The 14,767-nt window shown below is 51.4% G+C and overlaps 1 protein-coding gene across 2 annotated transcripts in view; it reads right to left on the bottom strand.

Moving 5' to 3' along the window:
• Positions 1-479: 479 nt before the first annotated feature.
• GSG1L (GSG1 like) overlaps positions 480-14,767 on the bottom strand; it is a 95,932-nt gene continuing 81,644 nt past the window's right edge. For both annotated transcript variants that reach the window (XM_025370927.1, XM_025370928.1), the window contains exon 6: positions 480-1,056. In XM_025370927.1, coding sequence (XP_025226712.1) covers positions 959-1,056 — 98 coding nt within the window. In that variant the 3' untranslated portion in view covers positions 480-958. The remainder of the gene's footprint in view (positions 1,057-14,767) is intronic.

The following is a 14,767-nucleotide window of genomic DNA, read 5'->3' as shown; positions in this document are numbered from 1 at the left end:
CTAGCTCTGTAATCTCAGGCAAGTGACTTCATCTCTGTGACCCTAATTTCCCTCCTCTTTATAGTAGGAATCTGTTTCTCCAGGCATCTAAGCCCTGGGATTTTCTGTAAAGGTGGTTCCAGGCACAGGGTAAAGGCTCCTTAGGGTCAGGGTGGTGTGATGTCGCTGAGCTCTGAAGAGAAATGTGGCTTCTTCACCCTCTCTGCTTAGGGCTTGGGTCTGGGGACCCATTTCTTGCTTGCCCCACATCTCTTGCTTGCCTGGCCCCTGCCTTGCCAATTCTCTGGAATCCAAGGCAGCCCTGCCAGCCTGTTTCCAGCCTGGGCTCTGCGCTCCCTCCCTGCCATCCTTCAGTGTCTGGCCCTGGCCTCTACACAGTCTTTGCTGTCACCTTCAGCCTCCTTGAGGAGTCATGGGGTGGGGCAATGACGGGGCAGCCACAGCCCAGAGAGCAACTGGCCTCCATACACTGCAAGAAAACAAGTTCAACAAGCATTTATTGAGCCCCTGCTGTGTGCCTGCTGTGTGACACCGCTGCGGTGCCTGCACCACTGCCCCCTCCTTCAGGAAGCCACTCTCTGCCCCCCACAGGGCTCTGCCCCTCTGGGCACCTGACTGGCTTGTGGGTGCCAGTCATTCAGTGGCCAGTGGCCATGTGTCTTCTGGCATCGCAGCTGTGCCCAGCAGGGCTCCTCATGTGGTGATGGCAAGAGTCCGGGGCTGCTGTCCCAAAGTCATTCTGTGCAGCCCTGTGCATTCCCTTGGGCCTGCCCTGGCCCCATTTTCAAGGCCCTCGGGCCCAGGCAGTGATGGGCAGGACAGGCCTGGCATCTCCCACGCAGTCTGACTGAGTTCACGGCACACAGGCCAAGGTTCTGGGGGCACCACTCTGGAGGTCTTGCAGCAGGGGCTGGTGCCAGCGATGGCCTGAGGTCCGGGGGCCAGGTTGAGGTCTTGGTCACACCCAGTGCCCCAAGACCCAGCACTGTCGGTTCAGCTCTGGTGCTTCCGGTGCGGAGCTCCGGGGCCAGGAATCCGCCATGTGTGGCTGGTGTCCTGCCAGGAGACAAGGCAGTCAGTGCTGAAAGCCACCTTCCTCCACCCACACCCTGTCTACCCACTGCCCCCCACCCACACATCCATCACTCACCCTCATTTACTAGGCCTTCTGCCCATCCTCCCATCTGTCTACCAACCCATGCCCCAACACTGCCAGCTCTCCACCCATCCCTCCCCTGTCAGCCACCCAGTCACCCACCAGTTCACCAACACACCTATGACTTAGTCATGTATCTGCCAATATTTGCTGCCATCCACTTATCAAGCCTCCAATGTATCCACAACTCTGCTCACATCCTCTCCAACCCAGAACCCGCTCATGCACCTCACACCTGCCAACAGGTGCACCACTCCCCCGGTTACCCTCCTACCACCCAGTAACCCAACCATCCTCCTACCACCCAATAACACACCTTTACATGTACACATCTGCCTACACCTAAAACAACCCCATATCCACCCCAGGCCCACTCAACAGCCATGATAGCACCCCCTGCAGGCACGTTCACCCACCTCACATAAAGTCATGCCCCCACTCCTGCCATCTGCCTGCCCATTTTCCCTCCATCCTTCCCTTCCACCACCCACCCCTCAGCAAATCCACACACTTATGCAACCGTCATCCACCACCATCCTGTCATCCTGCAGCTGTCTCCCCACCTTGCCATCTGCCCCCCAAGCAGGCCTCCCTGAGCACCCCATTTGCCTTATATGTGTTCAGGAGCTGTTGTGGAGGGATATTAGAGGGGGAACAAGAGCAGATGTCTCCCAGGTCCCCAAGTCCTCGCTGGACCGCAGCAACTGTGTGTGTGGACATGGGTGTGCCCAAAGCTGACTCTGAGAAACTCCCTGTGCACCGAGCAGGGGGCACCTGCCATTGTCTACCACGCTTAGTGGACCAGACAAGGGGAAGGGCTGGAAAGGCTCTTCCCCTCTGCCACTCTCACTCTTTCGTGTTTTTAGCAATTCTTGGAAGATCACTCCCTTGTAATCCCTCAAGTGTCTCTTCAAAGTCTTTTTGGTGCACCAGAACCATGGTCCCATCTCATGCGGTGGCCTAAAAGGTCCTTGTACCTCCTGCCAAATCAAATCAAGACCCAGGTTGAGTTTCGGCTCTCCAGGAAGCCCCCTCTGACATCCTCCCCCTGGCACTCAGGCATCTCCCTCATCCCAGGGCACCCATCCTCAGCTCACACTCTGCCAGTGTCACCCCTGTTAGATCCCAAGCCCAGGGGAGCAATGACTGAGCCCAGAATGTATGCACCCCTGTGGACCAGTGGAGGTGGAGCTGGAAGGTGGGAAACTAAGGGAGAGGGCTGGTGTGGTGGAGTGGGGCTGGGAGTGAAGGGGAGAACGGAGAAAATGAACAGTTCCTGAGCATGTGTAGCTCCAGAGGTAGGTTCTGCCCATTTTACAGATGAGGGAGCCGAGGCTCTGTAAAGATTAGCAGATGCTTTAGAAGTCACAGCTATGATGGAGCTGGATTGAATTACTTTCCTCCTGATTCCAAATTTCAGCATTTAAAAAAATGTGTTCCCTATAATTTCATTTTCCTATTCTGATTCTCAGACATACTTGTCATACTTTAGGGTGAGACAGGCTCTTCGCAGAAAGCCCATTGAGGTTGGAATTCCTAGTGAAGCTAAGCTCCTACTTGCATGCCCTAGGGATGGAGAGCTCCTTGCTCCTTCTCCATCCTCAAAGCAGCTCTCATTATCAGGAGAGTCTTTCTAATAACAAGGCTTCATGACAAGAGTCAAAGAGGAAGATGGTTGTGTCCATAGCTGGGGTGGGGAATAATTTTTTTGGCTTTCATTTTTTTTCTTTCTGCTTTTAATATTCTTTAGTGTTAGTGTTTTTGCAAGTTTTACTATATTTATTAAGGAGTGGGAAACATTTTGCAAACATTTTGGAATCATTGGCTTCAGAAAAACACATTTGTTTTGACCTCAGTCATGGAAACCATTGCATACTTTGGAAGTGTTGGCTGCCAAGATAGAGGTGTTTAGTTTTTTTTTTTTTTTTTTTTAATCTAGAAGCAAATATTTGGTGCACGGAAAGGTACGATTGTTTTTCTAAATGAGTATTTAGGCATAATTTCAGCTGCTTGTACAGTGGCCGAGAAGCAGAGCCATGGAGAGATCATCGGAACAGAAAGAAAGTGATAGTGTATTTTTTTAAGGAAAAGGAAAGGCCACAATCCCTGTCCTTCCCTGAGTTAAAATCAGGTTCTCTGTCCCCTGGATGCAGAGGGCAAGATGCTGAGGACTGGGGCCCTCCTCCCTTTCTCTGGCTACCCAAGAGGGTCTCAGAGTCATTTACAGTGTGTGTGTAAAGAGGGGAATGCCCCAGCAGCCCACCAGGGCCCCCCCACCCATCCTTGTGTTGTAGATTAGGAATCTCAGCTCAAAATGTCTTGTGGGCCCAAGCAGACAATGTAAACGGATGAGGTGAGTCAGAGACAGTGCCAATTGTTACCATGGAGAATGTGGGCTCAGATCTTCCTAAACTGCTTTTTTTTTTTTTTTTTTTTTTTGAGACAGGGTCTCACTCTGTCACCCAAGATGGAGCACAGCGGCGTCATCATGGCTCACTGCAGCCTCGAGCCTCTAGGTTTAAACAATCCTCTCGCCTCAGCCTTCTGAGTAGCTATGACTGAAGGTGCACATCGCCATCCCTGGCTAGTTATTTATTTATTTTTTGTAGAGATGGGGTCTCGCTATGTTGCACAGCCTAGTCTTGAACTCCTGACCTCAGGTGATCTTCCCACCTCGGCCTCCCAAAGCCCTGGAATTACAGGTGTGAGCCACCACGCCCAGCTGGATCTTCAAAATTTTCAAAGAAACTGAAAACGTGGATCTCAGAACAAAACCTCCTGGCTTTTAAACGATGACGGTTAAGGTTTCAAATGTATTTTCAACAATCTGCAGGCCAAGTAGCATCTCTCAGGCTGCACTCAGCCCACGAGAGGCTGTTCCCAGCCTGTGTCTTTGTTCCATGATTCTGTTCCATGGCTTTGCATAGGCTGATCCCTTGGGTACAAGCGCCCTTCCCTGCTCTTCTCCGGCTGTTGACTCCCTGATTTTTTCAAATGCCGCCTGCTCTGGGAAGCATTCCACGGCCCTGTAGAATGCTTCCTAGAGCAGGCAGCATTTGAAAAATGGAGGCTTTACTCCTTTCCCTGTGCCCTTCAGCAGGCTGCATAACTCTCTCCCTGAACTCGTCACTTTGTGTTGTAATAGCCAGGTCAGCGTGGGTCTCCCCAACGAACCTGGGGATAGGAGACATCTTTATGAGCAGGGCCAGCATCTGCTTCATCTTGGAGCCCTGAGATTCCAGCCCCTGGCCCAGCACAGAGCAGGTCCCAAACTGACTCTTTTTTCTTTCTTTTTAAACAAATGAAGAAACCGTGGAGGAAGAGGAGAGTGATTCCTGCGCTTGGGATGCACCTGCTCTACCTGCTCTGAGCTTCTGTACAGTATGAAAAATGCTTTTGCTCAAACTGTCCTCTTTTGGGTGAAGGTTCAGGTGATGGCAGGTGGCTGGGGAGACTGTACTTTGGTCTAACAGCCAAAGGTTCAAACCCAGCCTTCACTGCGTGCAAATGGTGTGAATTTTTTTTTAAGTTGTGTGGCTTCTGACAGCAACTTCACCTCTCCGAGCCTGCAAATGGATGAAAGCTACAAAGGAGTCGGCAGGCCCAGCAGGCGCCCTGCAGAGAAGCCCTTCCCTATCCAATCTCAGACACAGATGGATGTGGAAAGAACACAGTTCTGGAAGCACTAGAAGTGGGTTGGGTTTGAGAGCCTCTCTTCACAAATGGAGAAACCAAGGCCCATGGGTGGGAAAAGATTTGTCCAAGGCCCCACTCACAGGGTGGTAGCAGGTTCTGTGGTTTCCATTTTCTGGGAACCTCCCAAGGTTAGCGGAGCGTGTGACCACAGGAGGGTCCCCAAAGATGTGATTTCTTTTCCCTTTAAAATCCGGATATCAAAACACGAACATATTTCACATCGGATTCCTCCAGCCCTATCTCACCCATCCCTCAGTGAGGAATCACTGTCTTGAACCCTCTCTAAGCCACCAAGATCCGGTGATCAGATGTAATCGCTGAATTGAATCAAATCACATCTACCGTTCCAAAACGGATTCATTGGGTTGGAAGGGCCCTTCAAGACCAGTAATGTCAATGTCACCACAAATGCACAGATCAGGAAACTGAGGCACATAGAGGGAAACCGACTTGCTCAAGGTCTCTCTGCAGCTGGCAGAGTGAGGTTAACAGGTGGCAGATATTGGTGCTCCTGACCCCACGGTAGCCCAGCCTGGCACAGATCAGCTGGGTCCCTTTACAGGAAAGATCCTTTGGGCCAATCACCCAGCTGCTGTCCGAGGTGCTGAAAGCCTCTCTCTATAGGACTCACAGGTCCGCCCAGAGCCAACTGTCTGGCTACCCAACCTTGACCTCTGCCCTCCAGAAAGAAACGAAATTTGAAGAGTGGTGGAAAACAAATCGGGGATGGCGCTAAGAAATCGGGCTTTGGAAGTCTGTCAGCTAGTGACACTCTCATCGCTCTTGTGTTGCCCAGAATGTCACCACCTCAGCAGGGCACCCTGACTGCCTCTCCAGGTCCACAAATCTGTACCATGAGAGGGCTTCAGAGGTGCCATCATATATGGGAATATCTGCTTACTGGTTTTCTCCTCATCTTGCCTTTGAGGCATGTGTCACAGGAGGACAAAGGCCAGCGTTGCTTTCCCTCACAGCTGCATCCCTGCACCGGCACAGTCCCAGGCAGTGTTGAAAGCATGTGTCTGCAGAATGAGTGAACAGTGGAGGGCTCAAGAGGAAGGGCAGGCTTAAGTGGGACGGACCCGTACGGAGGGAAGTTTGTGTCTTCTGATCTACCTCGGGCAGATTGTTTTAGAAGATTGAATGGGGGCCATCTATCTCTTCACTGGGGTCATCTTCAGGGATTCCACGTTTCTGAGCCATGACATTCTCTTTGTCTCTTTCTCACCCTTGGGATCAGACAGAGCCCACTGTAGCTGCCATCTCTTCCCAGGGCCCCTGATTCCTCAGTCCTTTATTAGACATGTGCTTGGCATGTACTGTGTGTCAGCCTCCACATTGGCTACTGGGTTTACAGACGTGAGTGAGATGCAGCCCTGCCCCTGGGTGCTCACAGGTACACATATGAAGAGACAACAAGACCAGACATGCCTCTCACTCCTGCTGTGTGTCAGGAACCATTCAATGTGCTTCCTGTCTATGGACTCATTTAATCCTCAAAAAGTACGAGTTAGGGGCCATTACTATCCCCATTTTCCAGGTGAGGAAACCAGGGTCCAGATAAATTAAGTCATTTTTTAAGGTCTCACTGCTGGGATTTGAAGCCAGCCAGCTTCACTCCAAAAGTTGGGCTCTCATCAACAGATGATTGGATTTAAAACTATGCAGCCATTAAAAAACAACGAAATCCGCTGGGCGCAGTGGCCATGCCTGTGATCCCAGCACTTTGGGAGGCTGAGGCAGGTGGATCAATTGAGGTCAGGAGACCAGCCTGGTCAACATGGTGAAACCCTGTCTCTACTAAAAATACATAAATTAGCTGGGTGTGTGGTGACAGGTGCCTGTAATTCCAGCTACTTGGGAGGCTGAGGCAGGAGAATTGTTTGAACTCGAGAGGCAGAGATTGCAGTGAACCGAGATGGCACCATTGCACTCCAGCCTGAGCGGCAAGAGCAAAACTCCATCTCAAAAAAAAAAAAAAAAAAGAGGGAGAGAGAGAGAATGAAATCATGTCTTTTGCAGAACATGGATAGAGCTGGAGGCCAGCTCTTAAGTGAAATAACTCAGAAGCAGAAAATCAAGTATCACATGTTCTTATTTGTAAGTAGGAGCTAAACAACAGGCACATACGGCCTTAGAGAGGGAAATAACAGACACTGAGGGCTCCACAGCAGGAGGATGGGAGTGGGGTAATGGCTGAAAAATTACCTACGGGGTACATTGTTCACTGTTCAGGTGACAGATACATCAGAAGCCCAACCTGAGCATTATACAATACATCCATGTAACAAACCTGCACCTGTACCCCTGAATCTGTAACAATTTTAAAAAATTAAAAACAGAAAGATTGGGCTCATAACCATTATAAAAATTTGGCTCGGCCGGGCGCGGTGGCTCAAGCCTGTAATCCCAGCACTTTGGGAGGCCGAGACGGGCGGATCACGAGGTCAGGAGATCGAGACCATCCTGGCTAACACGGTGAAACCCCGTCTCTACTAAAAAATACAAAAAACTAGCCGGGCGCAGTGGCGGGCGCCTGTAGTCCCAGCTACTCGGGAGGCTGAGGCAGGAGAATGGCGTGAACCCGGGAGGCGGAGCTTGCAGTGAGCTGAGATCCGGCCACTGCACTCCAGCCTGGGCGGCAGAGCGAGACTCCGTCTCAAAAAAAAAAAAAAAAAAAAAAAAAAAAAAAAAAAAAAAATTTGGCTCACAGACAAACACCAGGAGAGTGAAAGGCAGAGACGAATGTGTCCCCCTCTGCCAGGAGCTGCGGAAGGGGCTGGGGGCCATTCCCAGACAGTTGAGCTAGACTTCAAAAGCACTAAAAGCTCCCAATTCCGCCGGTAGAGTTGGTTTTCCACCCAGTGGAGGAAGGGAGCAGAGCATTTCATGCAGAAAGAACAGGGTGTGAAACAGGTCCTTGGCAGGCGGATGAGGTTCTTCAGGAAGTGTGAAAAACCTAGCAATGTTGTGGTTTCAGGGAGGCAGGTGGACGGGTTTGGCCTGAAAGCAGAGCACACAGGGATGAAGGGGTAAGGCATGGAGCATCGCAGCTGCAGAAGTTGCTGGGTGGCAGGTGTGGAAGACGCAGCAGGGCCCCCTAAACCCCTGCACCCCAGGGTTTTCTGTCTTATCATGACACTTCTCAGCTACAGATTCCTTGCCTACCCCACACTGAGGAACTGGGCTCTTGAGGGCAGTCTATTTCGACACCTGCCCCAAGTGTTTCTTAGGGTTAGGCACGGTTGTGGTACCACTGCCTTGGACAGAAGTGGGCATAAAGTAGAAGAACCATGTCATAGCTTTAGCTTGGAATCAGACAGGCTTGGGACCCCAAGGTCACAAGCTTGTCCCCACAGGACAAGTGACTTTGCCTCTCAGAACCCAAGTATTTTCCCTTGCAAAATAGAAAGGCTACTCACAGCACACACCTCCTGAGGACTAAGTGAGCTAAATCATGCACCAGAAACATCCTGATGACCTACTGTGTGCTAGGCCCTGGAGATGTCACAGTGAATGCAGCAACAGTCTCTGTGCTCGTGACATTTCCATTTCACTGAGGAGAGGCTGGAAATAAACAAGGGAGCAGGCCGGGTGTGGTGCCTCATGCCTGTAATCCCAGCACTTTGAGAGGCTGAAGAGGGAGGATTGATGGAGGCCAGGAGTTCGAGACTGGCCTGGGCACCATAGCAAGACTCCATCTCTACCAAAAAAAATTTAACTGGGCATGATGGCTCACGCCTGTAATCTCATCACTTTGGGAGTCCAAGGCAGGAGGATTATTACTTGAAGCCAAGAGTTCAAGACCAGCCTGAGCAACATAGCAAGACCCCATCTCTACAAAAAAAAAAAAATTGGAAACATAAAAAAAAATTACCCAGGTATGGTGTCATGTGCCTGCAATCCCAACTACTCAGGAGGCTGAGGTGGGAGGATCCCTTGAGCCCAGGATATCAAGGCTGCAGTGAACTATCATCACACCACTGCACTCCAGCCTGGGTGACAGAGCACAACCTTATCTCTAAAAAAACAAAACAAAACAAAACAAAACAACAAAACAGAAAAACAAGTGAGCAAAGAAAGTCTCAGAGAGGGACAAGAGACAGAAAGCAAAATGATGATTCAGGAGGGGAAGGCGAGAGAAGGCCTCGTGGGAACGTGTGAAGGGGGTGGGCACCGAGCCAGGTCCCCACTAGAGCTACTGTCATGGGAGGTTTCAGAGCTAGGAAGGGCTGGGGAAGACACGATCAAGTTTATGTCTTCGGAGGATGGATTGTAAAGGAGTTGGCCCTAGAAGCAGCAATTTCCATCTAGAAGTTGCTGAATAGCCCAAGCAAGCGACAAAATGCAGACTGGCTTCTGACAAGAGCTTCAAAGGGACAGATATTGGCGGAGGGTTGAGGACAACTCCGAATTTGGCCTGTGGATCAGCAGTATCAGCATCGTGGAGAACTCAGAGCTGCAGAACCCTGGGTCCCCCACCAGACCTCCTAAATCAGAAATTCTGAGGGAGGGGCCCTGCAGTCCACCCTTTAACAAGTCCTCCATATGGCTCTGATGCTCCTGTTGGCTTGGATCTCTCGACCCCCAATGCTGAGGTCTCAGATGTCTCCAAGCTGCGTGCCCATCTGCGCTCCCAGCAAATTGACATTGATATTTATTTCAGAAATACTGTCTGTTTCCATTTTAATAAAGGAAGCAACTTGAGCAGGACTCTATTGGATTTGATTTTGATCTAATAAAAATGCCAAGTTGCTCTGGGTCCAGAAAAATCTTTCTTGAAATTCCCTCTGCTATTTTGAGGGCAGCAGCAGTGGCAGAGACCCATCTACATGGAGCTCCCAGAAGCCACCTCCGCACCCGGCATGCGACAGGCTCTCGTGGAGCCCAGCCTTAACAGACACACCTGGCAAAATCAAAAGCTCGTCTCTGGCATTGAACTTGACAGCTGCAATCAACTGCAAACCTCGGTTGCCCCCAAAAGGAAGATGCAGACACCTGGACCATATGGCAACATCGCTTCCATCAAATGTCACATCTGATGTGCTCCTGAGCTGGCTGGTGGCACCACAAAGTCCCAAAGGCAGGTTTCAAAAGCAACTTCCTCAGAAAAAAGAATTAGAGCTGAATCCATATCACAGTAGCCCCCTAAAATAGCAACTTTGGGGACAGTTAGGATAACCGGAAGTTTATGTCATTGCTAATATAAAAGTAGCTTCTCAGATAGGAGGTGGTGGGAGAAACATGGAGGTTGAAAGCCAACAATTAAGCACCTATGATGTGCCACACACTATTTTAGACTCTTGGGATATACACAAGAACAAAGCACACAGGTGCCTGTTCTCATGGCACTTGGTGGAGAGAGGCAGCAAAACAAAAACCAAGCATGCGAACACAAAAGATCATTTCAGAGAGGGACAAATGCTACGAAGAAAAGATAACCTGGTGATATGGGGCTGAGTGGGGAAGCTGGTGCAGATCAGGGAAGGCTTCTCGGAGGAAGCGGCCTTTCAGCTGACTTAAAGATGAGACGAAGTCAGCCATACCGTGATTTAGAGGGAGAGCATCCAGGCAGAGAGAACAGCAAGTGCAAGGGTCCTACAAAGGGAATGAGTTTTGCATGTTCAAGAAAGAGGAAGGTCAGGTTGGCTAGGGCAGCATGGGAGATAGGGAAGAGGGAGATGAGGTCAGGGTCCTAGGGGGTTGGGAGCCTGAGAAGGAGTGGCCTCTCCTCTCTCCCAGGGCAAGGAGCAAGATCTAAACGCCAAGCTGAGTTTTATTGCCGAGTGGACCAGAGATCCCAGCAAAGCGGATTTGCCTTACAGTGTTATAGTTTCTCTATCTCCGTAAGAAGAAGAATCCCCGCTTCTCAGGACGGGATCAGCCATCAAATGAGATGGCAGCGAAGTGCTTAGCACAGACCTGCACACAGTAAGTGTTTAATAATGCGGGCTCCCTGACATCCCTCCTCCCCCGTTCCTCCTGCTGGCAAGTCAGCCCATCGCAGGATCTGAGCAGCTGCTTCCTGCAGAAATATTGCAAAACTCGTCCAGGCATTTCCAAAATATTTTCTTGGCTGAAAACCCACTAGCGGCTAAGAGGCCGAATTCTGAGACGGCATCATTTCCATACTCATTTGATAGACTGCTTCTCTAGACCATGAGCTCCACGAGGACCGACGCCATGTCTGGAGGTGCCCCACACCCCACATCCTCGGTACCCTGCCCAACCAATGGAGCTGCCGACTGACATCACCTAGTGGTCCAGGTGGTGAGCGATGAGGTCAGACTGGCCGGGTTCAAATCCCAGCTTTGCTACTTTCTAGCTGTGTGATATTGAGTAAGACATAGTCTTAACCTCCCTGGGCCTCAGTTTCCCTGTCTGTAAAATGGGTCTGTATTTAGGGTTAAATGAGTGAAAAAGTGTGAAGTCCCGAGAACATGCACAAAGGTGAGATGTTGTGATTAGATCTAGGGGACCGAGTTCTTCTTGCTGGCTGTTTGCATCATCAAATGCAGGTACCATCATGATAGCCATGGAGGTCCTGCCAAGGGGGATCACTCAGGCTAAATCCCCCTTCCTGCTTTCCCTTTCCTGCACCCCAAGTCATTGTGAGTGGGATGAGGCACCATGCCCTGCTATCCTGGACCCTGCATTGACACCATTCAAGCTCTGGCCACACAGTGCACTAATGGCTTTGGTCTGTCTCGCCAACAAGACCCGGAAGTCAGCAGCGTGCGGTAACGTGCCTTTTTCATCTCCATGCTCCCAGGAGCCAGAGGCCTCTTTAGCGATGATTTGTGGAATAAATAAAGCAGCCGGCTTCAGGATCCCTGAAGTCACGGGATCTCTCACGCGTGCCAGCATCCAGCCCACATTCCCCCAACGCCTCCCTCAGCTCTGACCACAGAGGGGGTCTCTTCCTTCCACGCTGTTTGACGTGGGAGTTCCCAGCACCTCCACTTTCCCCGGGGAATGACGGCCATGCCTGCTAATGCTCAGCTTCCTGATAAAAGGCATACCTGGCGCAGGGGTTGTGGGATCTCAGGCCCTTTTCTTCCCTGAGAAGCCAGGGTTTGGAAAGTCTCTGGGGGCAGCTGACAATTTTCCGCAGCTCCTTCCCCACCGGCCTCGGTGGCTCCCCTGAACCCCCAGGAGGTTAGGCCCCTTTTGTGTCACTGTCTCTCCCTACCCTACACATTCTCCCCACATGATCTTTGCAGTCCCTGGGCTTCAACCATCCCACACTATACTGTTGCCTTTTTATTTTTTGAGACAGTCTTACTCTGTCACCCAGGCTGGAGTACAGTGGTACAATCATAGCTCACTGCAGCCTCAAACTCCTGGGCTCAATCAATCCTCCCACTTCAGCCTCCAGAGTAGCTGAGAATACAGGTTTGCACCACCATGCCCAGCTAATTTTAACTTTTTTTTTTTTTCGAGATAGGGTCTTACTATGTTGCCCAGGCTGGTCTCGAACTCCGGGCATCAAGTGATCCTCCTGCCTTGGCCTCCCAAAGAGCTGGGATTAAGGCATGCTTCACTGCACCTGCCTGTCTCTCTGCCACCGTTTTAAGCTCCCCTCCATTGATCTGGCTGCCTCCCAGAGGCCCTCACCAGACCCTCAAACTCCACACAGACAAAGCAACATTGCCCTTCACAAACCGACCCCTCCCCATGTCCTTCCATCAGTCAGAGACCCCATGCCCCTGACTGCTCGGGCAACAGTTCTGTGCATATCCTAGGTCCCTCCCCTCCCCCGCTCCTCACTCAAATGAGTCACTTATCTGATGCTGTCCCCCCAGCTCCACAGTGGTGCACACGGCTGACACCCAACTGTGCAAGGAGGGCTTTCTCCATCCAGCCCCAAGCCCCTCTGCCCATGCCCTGAGCCATTACCTCCAGAGAACTCATGCACCCGACCCTCCCCGCAGCAACCCTTGAACAATGGCCCGGGAGAGTCGCCCTCCTATCTGCAGGGGGATGGCTCAGATACATGTGCTCTGCACTGGTGCCCTCAGCCCCCAGCAGGCTCGATGCTGTGCCTTTGACTGGCCGCCTTTCTCTCCCTTCTTAGTCTCTCTTCCTCACTCCTAGTTGGGTGTTCTTCGATCATCAAAATAAAGCACTTGCTGTTGTGTCCATCTCAAGGGACTTCCAGGGAAACCCAAACCGAGACGCTCTGGAAATTGTACCAGCAGAGGGTCCTTGATCTACCCACTTTTATCTCTAACATCACAGTTCAGGCCACCACCATCATGTCTCCCAAGAATGACTGCAACAGCAAACATTTTGTGCATATTGTAGGTTACAAAATGGTCTCTTGGCCTTGAGTTTGGCTCTTCTCTGATCCTTTTCCCACACTGCAGATATATATGTATGTGTGTGTGTGTGTGTGTGTGTGTATATATATGGATAGATGGTAGATAGGGTTGATAGGATCTGTAGATAGATGATAAATAAACAGGTAGATAGATGATAGGATTGATAGATGATTGATAAATAGATGATAGATGGATAGATTTAGATAGATAAGATTTATAGATGACAGATGATTGATGGATAGATGGATAGATGATTGACAGATGAATAATAGACGGATGATAGATGGATGAATAGATTAGATAGATAGATAGATAGATAGATAGATAGATAGATAGATAAAGAAATAACTAGGGAGGGACAGAGAGAGAGAGAGAAATAATGTGGACATATCTTCTCCCTGCTTAAAATGACCCAGGCTGCCTGCTGTAGAATCAGCTTCTCCTCCACTGCATAGTGGACTCCATCCCCGTCCTGCCTCCTGCCATCCTCGGCCCCTCCAGCCCTCCTGCCCTCCCATTGCCCTTCCTGCCTCAGCCCATCTGGTCTCCCGGTTATTCCACAAGCACTGTCTGGCTCCTTCTGGCTCTGGGATACACAGGTCCCTCTGCCTGCAAAGTCTTCATTGGACTCCTCGCCCTTTAGGTCCCAGCTCCGTGGCTTCTCAGAGCGCTGACCTAAAGGAGTGCCCCTGCCCTGTTTCCTCCTGATCACCACATGTTCCTCCCTTGTTTGTTTTTGAGCTCACTTACTGAGTGATTCTCTCTCCCCTCGGACTGTGAGCCCCTGAGGCACGGGCCGGGCCGTTGTCTTGCTGTCTTGCCTGACTCCTTGCTGTCTCTCCAGCACCCACAGGGCTGACATGCACAGATGCTCAATGAGCACTCATCAAGGAACGAAAGATGAAATTCTCCAGACTATTGACTTATTGAATGGGTCTGATGATTCTTTCACAAGGAGAAGCTGCTTGAGGGGGCACCAGGCACCAGGTCAGGGGGCGGCTGTATGGGCTGAGATAGGGGATGGGGGAGGGCTGCAGGGATTGGGATTGGGGGTGAAGGGGAGGGCTGTGGAGGCTGAGACTGGGGGCAGGGAGAGGGCTGCGTGTACTGGGATTGGGGACAGGAGGAGGGCTGCAGGGACGGGGATTGGGAGCAGGGGGAGGGCTTTGGGGACTGGAATTGGAGGCAGGGAGAGTGCTCCGGGGGCTGGGATTGGGAGCGGGCGGGGGATGCGCCCTGTGGGGGTTGGGATTGGGGGTTGGGGGAGGGCTGCAGGGACTGGGATTGGGGGTGGGGGGAGGGCTGTGGCAGCTGGGGTTGGGGGTGGGAGGGAGGGCTGTGGGTCTGAGATTGTGGGTGGGAGGGAGGACTGTGGGGGTTGGGATTGAGGGTTGGGGGAGGGCTGCAGGGACTGGGATTGGGAGCCAGGGGATTTCTGTGGGAACTGGGATTGGGGAGGGGAGGGCTGTGGGGATGGGATTGGGGGTGGGAGGGAGGGCTATGGGCACTGGGATTGGGGGTGGGGGTAGGACTGTGAGGCTGGGATTGGGGGTGGAGGGTGGGCTATGGGCACTGGGATTGGGGGGGGGGG

This window comes from Theropithecus gelada, chromosome 20, assembly GCF_003255815.1.
Source record: "Theropithecus gelada isolate Dixy chromosome 20, Tgel_1.0, whole genome shotgun sequence".
NCBI lineage: Eukaryota > Metazoa > Chordata > Mammalia > Primates > Cercopithecidae > Theropithecus > Theropithecus gelada.
The sequence above is the reverse complement of the archived record's forward strand: the minus strand, read 5'-3'. Positions and strand labels throughout refer to the sequence as shown.